Below are 8240 nucleotides of genomic sequence, written 5' to 3' on the forward strand. Positions count from 1 at the left end.
ACAAAACGACAACGCAATAGAAAGCATGGGACACGTGCAGGGATCAGATGGAATAATTTTCATGCTTTTCTTCAAAAGAAGGATCGAATTATCCAAATTCTCCTAGTATATATGTTATATTTCGAAATGCATACGTTGAGTGACTTGTTAACGTTAAAATTAAAATGTGTGTGTGTGTGTGTGTGTGTGCGTGAATAATTGCGGGTGCGATAATTCTAAGTAAACGTACGCGATTAGCTGCACGGGTCTGAAATAATATAAATTGCCATAGAAATAAAAACGAGCGAAATGCTGCGTGACGATTATTCAAGGAGCTGAAAATATGATAAATATATATTAGATATTAATATGTAAATGCCTTTTAATCAACATTGATATTTATTAGATTTATATTTTATGTATAGATGAGAGATCCACCTTTCGACAGGAACGAGTCATCATGTATTTAAGAATACTATGACTAATCAATATGAGTCAAAAAGTAATTCAAGCTAATTGTGAACGATACATTCGACAGCCAAAAACACTTGACACGTGCACATTTCTCCAAGGTTAAATGACAAGTATCTCTTTTTCTTCATTTTGTATTAAACGTACAACCGTATAACGTCAAATATTTTAATATAATATTAAATATTCTTATATTTAAATGTAAACGATAATCCGATTTTGTGAAAATTAATGTATATATCGCTTCCCATTTGAAACTCATATAAAAAATATTTAATGCCGCATTGACATAATGTTGATGTTATGATATATGTATATATAGACACGTTTATTTAGTCATATAATATATATAGCTATTAAACATATAAATATGTATGAATATGGATCAATACATATAAAGTTACATTTTCCAAATTTTATTTTATAGCTCGAATTGCGAAATAATTCATCGTATCAATTACAGTGTAGGCGCACATGAAAAATATCATTCGAAATTATCTTCTCTCTATCCACGCCATTTGTTTAAAGCGCGTTCCACTTAACGACCGCAACGCTTTCGAGCATTATCTGTCTTTGTTTAACTTTCGGTGAACAACAAAGATGAGATGATACCGTTAGCGTTGCGGTCGTTAAGTGGAACGGGCCCCGTAGAGTATACATATGTATACATCGCTATATACGTCATAGAGCGCGCGCCGTCCGACAATACGCACCGCGTCAGCTTTCATTGGTTCATCGTCAGCTGGTCGCGGGAGCGCGTATTAGGTACTGTCAAGTACGGTCGAAAACGCGTTACGTAAAGTGAGCAAAGGACCACGATGTGTGTGTGTTGGATACAGGCGATTGAATACAATATCATATCGCAGAGAAACGTTTTTTTTCTCTTTTTTTTTTCCTTTTAGATAATCGTGGAGGGAAGGCGATCCCGTCAAGGTCTTGTGTCCGAAGAGATAGTGTCGCTCTCGATATCACTCTAGTACATTCTTGCGAAAACGAGATTCATTCGAGGACATTCGTGTGCCTACCGGACACTTGGACTGTAAATTTACAAAGGAAGCAAGGATCAGTCGGGACGTATCTTCATCTCGCTATATTCTCTATATACGCTCGTGTAGTGTTTATTATACATTATCTGTCACGCGTGTGCTATGTGCTCGTAGCGACAGTGACAGCTCCGCTATAAAAACTTGCGACACTTCTATGCGTCAGTGCGGTGATTCTACGCCCACGCGCGACGACCAATTATTATATCGCCGTCTGTTGAACTCAAATTCGAGCGTATTACTTGTGATTACACTTATTGTCAGTTAACACCTTGTCAACGTCGAAATGTCTGGCAATATAAGAGATATCGATCCGTTTAGCGAGATTCCTATGGAACAAGATCCCTACGAAGGTATGTATGAGACGAATATAATATAATATATATAATAAAATAAACATATATATATATATATATATATATATATATATATATATATATATATATATATACATATATTGTTATACTCATATTGCTGTAATTTTGTCGTATAATAATTGCATGTTAGAGAGCGATATGTTATCACTCGGTGTTCAGAAATAAATAGTTAGCAATACAATATTAGGCAACGTTAGATTGTTATCGCTTATCGCGAATATAGCGCGTCTATATAATGTTTGAACTAGAAAATCTTTAGAAACAGTTAAACAGAATAATACTGTACAACGTACATGATAAAGTGTGTATGATAAAGCATACGGGGCAAATTTATTCCTCGCCGATTAAAATACATATATGCTTTTAATTTATTTGTATTTTGATATAAAATTGAATTTTTTTTTAAGTTAAGTTTTATTTATTTGAATTTATCGCGCATAACATCGGCACACGCATCTTTTCTTAAAACAGCTTACAATCCATAAATGTGTAAACGTTTGAAATTCGAAAAATTAATGAAAAAAATTTTCTTACATTTATAAATGTTTTTTTAAAAGCACATTAAGATTAAATATTTTGTAATTTAAAAGATGCAGATTATCTAATGTCTTTGTACTTCTATTATATATAAAGATGATCATTATTCTGTATAAATAATTAAAATATAAAGATGCATTGTGAAATATTTTTTACTATTAATATTATACTGTAATAAGTGTATAAGAATAATGTGAATTGTAATGAAATGATTTTATTTCTATTCCACAAAGACGATGACAAAGCAATCATAGAGGAAAGTCCAAAGGACAATGTAGAAATTGTAAATGAAGTTGCTTACGTAGAACCTTTGACTGCTGAGGAGATACGTTGGTTTTATAAAGACGGTGTTGACAAAAGATGGAATGAATTTGGCGGATATGACAGCATAAGAATCGAGAAACTTTATCAAGAACGTCAAAGTTTAATTAGAGAAAATAATGATGATATAAACGGTTTGCCACCTGCTGAAAAAATTGTTGTTAGAGGAGGCATGTATGATGTTGAAATTGATAATATGAAATGTGTTTCAATATACTGGCCAGGTGAGTACTACGAATTAATTTTTATTTACTTTTATTATCTCATATTGCTATTATTGCTCTGAATTTGTACTTTATGCCATTGTACACTTATCGAGTATAATTATTGGTTCAATCAATGTTAATATGAGTCAATACAGTTGGCGCTAATACATATGAATGATTTCTGTATATTTGCTTGTTTGTGTGCAATATATCTGTACTGCAGAGATTAGTTTGTCCTTGGGGTTATTATAGCCAATTCTTATTGACTATGTGCCTATTATGACTCGCAAAACATGTGCGAAACAAATATAATAGGGGCCATAGATTCTATCATGCTGTAAAAAAGAGTCCATTGTAAGATCATTTAACAGAATATATATTATAATATTTAGATATGTTTTTTACAATGTATATAATTTATATATATATATATATATATATATATATATATATATAAATTATAATAATATGTTGTTTAGAGTTATAGGATTTATTAGTCTTATTACTGTGCAAATAAATTTATAAGTCATGTTTGTATGTTTTTTTTCAAGTTCTCTCTCTCTTTCCCTCAAGTTTTATACAAAATTTTTGATTAAATCTATTAGTTAATTAATATTTAAATTTTTGTGCAAAAGTTGGAAACTTAAATTCTTGCTTTTTTTTTAAACAAAATTAATAAAATCAGAAAGGAAATGCTCAGTTTTATAAAAGTAAAAATTTTAATCTCGTATATAAAATATGACACATATATTTAATTTGAGTTTATACAAATGTAATATATTATATAAACTTTTTAATGAAAGGTGAAGAATGGGAAATTATGAGGGGTATATGGTATTATGATGGAAGCTGGATACCATTAGACACAGAACATTCCAAAGTGATAGAAGAAGTCCATCTTAAATTATTCCAAAAAGAAAGAAAAAACAATCAAAGTATCTCAAATTATGATACAAATGCTCCTCAGTCCTGTAAAGGTATTCTTTTCATTCAGTTTTATTCTCTTGAGTTTCTTAAACCTGTATAACATGCATTGGATATCAATACTAAAACTTTTGTTTTCGTAATGTCTTTTTAGTATTACATACCGAACAGTTATCTGAATTTCATGTTGACTGGCATTCGGTTAATGATGTGACACTATACAGTGAATATACACCTACTAAATTGATGCGCAGCGTTACATCAAAATTAGGTTTTGCTAAAAGTAAATATAAAATTGAAGATAAAAAAAATTAAAACTATCTGTATTATTATACATATTATACGAACATATTTACATCTTTTTTCAATTTTACAATTACAGCGACAGGCTATCGATTAAAAAGGGGTTATAAAACTCTTGCAAATATAGAAGATAAGCCACGGGATATTGACCATCTAGTATTTGTTGTACATGGAATAGGACAGAAGCGTGATACAGGAAAAATTATACGTAACACTACATGGTATAAGAATAACAATTTCTTTTATGAATTTCATTTAATACAATATTTTTATATTATAATAAATCTTTAAATATGATTGAAATAACAGTTTTCGGGATTGCGTGGATTGGCTTAAGCAAAAATATTTTCCAAATTCCAAACACAGAGTTGAGTTTTTTGCAGTTGAATGGCGGTCATCGTTAAAATTAGATGGAGGTAAAACAAATATTTTACAACGCGATAAAAATAAATAATTTATTGAATGTATGCCTTTTCTCAGATATAGTGGAAGCAATTACGCCCTATAGTGTATTGAGCATACGTCACTTGCTAAATACATCAGCGATGGATATTTTATATTACACAAGTCCATTATATGGTGCTGAGGTTCGTGCTGGCTTGCAGAAGGAGCTAAATAGATTATATTTTATGTTCGCAAGTCGGCATCCTAGTTGGCAAGGAAAGGTTTCAATTTTGGCACATTCCCTAGGATGTGTAATTGTGTATGACATAGTTACAGGCTGGGTGGGACATGATACGCGACTTCCATCCCCACAGGCACAAGAAGTTTTATTGCAAGGTTTACAATTTCCTGTAAGTTATTACAATTCTCTAAGCAATACATAATTAATAAATAAATTACTAAGTAAATTTAGTTATTATAAGAATTATATTTTAAAAAACACTGAAGAAATCACATTTTCTTGTTCACAGATCGAGAATTTATTTTGTTTGGGTTCGCCGTTGTCTGTATTCCTAGCGTTGCGTACACGTGCTCCATCCAATAGATTAGACATGATGCCGCAAGGTTTATGTAAGAGATTTTACAATATATTTCATTGGTCCGATCCAGTAGCTTACCGAATGGAACCACTTTTGGAAAGAGCTTACAGTAAAGTTGAACCAGTTCTTATACCACCGTATGGTGGAGTCGATGGACAGCAAATGCCCCCACAATCGCCTTCGTCATTGAACAATATGGATCCAACTCTATCACCTACAGGTGTCTCATTCTTTATATTTTTTATTACTATCTATTATAGGTAGATAATTATATATATATAATTATTATTGTACACACACACAATTATTATAATAATCATTAAATTTAAATTGTGTAATTGAATGAAAATAATTAGCACAAATGATAAAAAAATATCTTAGCATTTAATCTGTTTCACACAAAGATTGAAAAGATCTGAATATATCACAAACCTTTGACTATTTAAATAATAATAATAAAGTATAATTGAATGTATTAATAGAAGGTGATGATAAAGATGATAGTCCAGTGGACACACCTAATCGTAATACAGAGAAGGGTTGGAGTCTTTGGGATTTAGTGCGAGGCGGATGGGCTGTTAAGGAAGGTCCATCTTCGCCAACAGATTCAAATCCACCGATCCGTCCAGGTCAAGGTACGTATGTGTCGCGATTACAATTTAACAGCGTAATACTTCTTCTGTAAATCATAAAAATCATTTACAGATATTTTCTTTTTGTTTCATTAGAATTAACGCAACGATTGGATTATGTACTACGTGCGGTTGGTTTAGGAAGGAATTATTTATACACAGTAACAGCCCATACGGGGTATTGGAATAACTATGATGTGGCCTATTTTGTATTAACAAGACTGTTTCCGACGCTAGAAACGTGATGGCAGTTTAAACATTTTAATGCAGAACTTTGTTTCCTGCTAAAATGTTCTAGTCCACTATAGGCCTCCATCGAATATGTGATATCGCAAATAGGCCTATCACCAAAACAATCTGTGATAACGGAAAAACGATACAATAATGTTATAAATTCTGTAGGAATCATTTTATAATATTTGCATAATTTAATATTGCTGTATATATAAAGTGATAGGAGACGAGAGAATTTTGTCTCTGCTCGTCTCGAAAGTAATTTGTTTGTACCAAACATAACAGGCGATTGATATTTGTATATAAAATAATAGAGAAAAAGAGAGATATTCTCTATATTATAGGAATACATGAAGGAAGTGAGTTTTCGCGAATTACGTTACCCCCTGCTATAAATATAGTTTATGTACAATATTTATTAAGAGTACGATATTTTACAAACTCTCTATGTCTTGTTATGAGATATGAAATAATTGTTTTCGAATAGTTTATAGGCAACTAATATATTCTTATTAATCACGCCTTTGTTATTTATATATCGTCATATATAAATAACATATTTTAATAAGGTTAGCGTCCGTAAGTGCGTTATTGATCTTAAAATAGAACGAATTAAGATAAAGTGATGCTCTTTCGAATTTTTCTTATATATTTCATATATATTTAAATCACATAAATCAACTTACGAGAACACATATATTCAGAAGTATTTATTAATAATGCAGAAACATAAAACACCACAACACTAATTTATATAGGCTTTTAAATAATATATATATATATATATATATATATATATATATATATATATATATATATATAATTCTTTAAGATATATATGCTACTTATAAAAATATGTAGCATAATTTTGTATCTCCCTAATTTTATACATATCTCTTTAATATCTAATAGCAAATTCTTATTATCATAATATTACAATTATATGATTTCATACCGTACTTTAAAAAGTTTACTTAAGCACAAAATATATTCTTATGCATTTTTCGAGAATAAACGGATTTAATTAATAAATCTTTGAACATGATACTACCGATGCTTCTCTGTAAAGAAATTTTGCAAAAATAAAGCTTGGAATTACTCTGATTAGATATTTCTAAATTTAGAATATAAAATGCTGTGCGTTATAATTGTCCAATCATAAAAAAATATTGCGTTAAAAACTTCTGATTTTATTATTTTTATTGTAAAAATTGTTCTGTTATTACAAAATTAGGTAGGACAATATTGGCAATATACATAATTAGCCAAAAGAATTAAGATTTTATCAGACGATAACTATTTTTAGTTCTAATATCATTATATTTTTGTTGTTAAATTATGAGACTTTTTATCGAAATTTATTAATTTAAATCCTTACATTATTAAATAAGTCAATATTACAGCTTACATGTTTAATCTTTATTGATCAATTAATTATTCCCAAACTATAATTTTATTTATTGAATATTTCAATAGTTATATATCACATTATAATATAATCGTTAACGAATTTCTCTTTATAATGTCGATAATTTTCGGCAAGTTTCACTTTTTTTTCTGCTGAAGAATATACTATGTATATTTTTTTGCACGAATAAAATATATGTGGATTTTACTATTTTATTATTATTATTATATATTATATTTAGAAAGAGGTGAAAAAAACATATATAAAATCGCTTTGCGATTATTAAAATAGATAATTCAATAATGCGACAATAACAAACAAATTTATTACATGCAATTTTATTAAAATAGATATATAGAAAGATATCAAATTTTTTTGTATAATATGAAATCATTATCAATAGACATATAAGAACATCGGTATATAAGCAATTTTTATTAATATAGAAAATAATAGAAAGGATATTATAATCTGAACAAAAATCTATGTTTAAATAACATCTACGATTTACGATATAATAGTAACAGAAGCTTTAAACAAGCAATCTGCCATAGTAAAAAAATTATTATAAGATGTTTCAAGTTTATGTATTAACAACATAAATACACGTTTTCTTTCATATTAAAGAGAACATATTAAAGAGAAGTTAAGTTTTTCTAGATCCGTTTCAAAAATATGAATAAGTTTTTTTTTTTTTTTTTTTTTAAAGAATACTTATTATTTATTAGTAAAAGCCAGCAATTATGACAGATTAAAGAAGCGATAATTCGAGGGAATAGAGTTTGAATCACTGCAATAAAATTGATATTATTTTTTTATCTT

At 29.1% G+C, this 8240-nt stretch overlaps 1 protein-coding gene across 3 annotated transcripts; it reads left to right on the forward strand.

Moving 5' to 3' along the window:
* The first annotated feature begins 1082 nt into the window (after nucleotides 1–1082).
* Nucleotides 1083–6784, forward strand: LOC138934481 (phospholipase DDHD1). 3 transcript variants are annotated; one of them, XM_070298268.1, is made up of 11 exons: nucleotides 1083–1270; nucleotides 1353–1846; nucleotides 2641–2952; nucleotides 3738–3911; nucleotides 4013–4141; nucleotides 4241–4382; nucleotides 4471–4577; nucleotides 4642–4955; nucleotides 5076–5364; nucleotides 5627–5779; nucleotides 5873–6784. In XM_070298268.1, exons 2-11 carry the CDS (start codon nucleotides 1780–1782, stop codon nucleotides 6019–6021), a joined length of 1836 nt encoding a protein of 611 aa, XP_070154369.1. In that variant the 5' UTR covers nucleotides 1083–1270; nucleotides 1353–1779; the 3' UTR covers nucleotides 6022–6784. The 3 variants fall into 3 exon arrangements, with proteins under 3 accessions (XP_070154369.1, XP_070154370.1, XP_070154368.1); XM_070298269.1 differs by having other exon boundaries at nucleotides 1083–1251; XM_070298267.1 differs by having other exon boundaries at nucleotides 1083–1846.
* The last annotated feature ends 1456 nt before the right edge of the window (nucleotides 6785–8240 follow it).

The sequence above is a fragment of the Polyergus mexicanus genome, unplaced genomic scaffold (genome assembly GCF_030449975.1).
Source record: "Polyergus mexicanus isolate NDT 795.1 unplaced genomic scaffold, iyPolMexi1.0 SCAF_7, whole genome shotgun sequence".
Classification (NCBI taxonomy): Eukaryota; Metazoa; Arthropoda; class Insecta; order Hymenoptera; family Formicidae; genus Polyergus; species Polyergus mexicanus.

Coding starts and splice junctions, on each gene's coding strand:
- LOC138934481 (XM_070298267.1), top strand. CDS start 1,780: ATGTCTGGCAATATAAGAGATATCGATCCGTTTAGCGAGATTCCTATG. Junction 2,953..3,737: donor TGTTTCAATATACTGGCCAG/GTGAGTACTACG, acceptor TTTTAATGAAAG/GTGAAGAATGGGAAATTATG. Junction 4,956..5,075: donor TGCAAGGTTTACAATTTCCT/GTAAGTTATTAC, acceptor TCTTGTTCACAG/ATCGAGAATTTATTTTGTTT.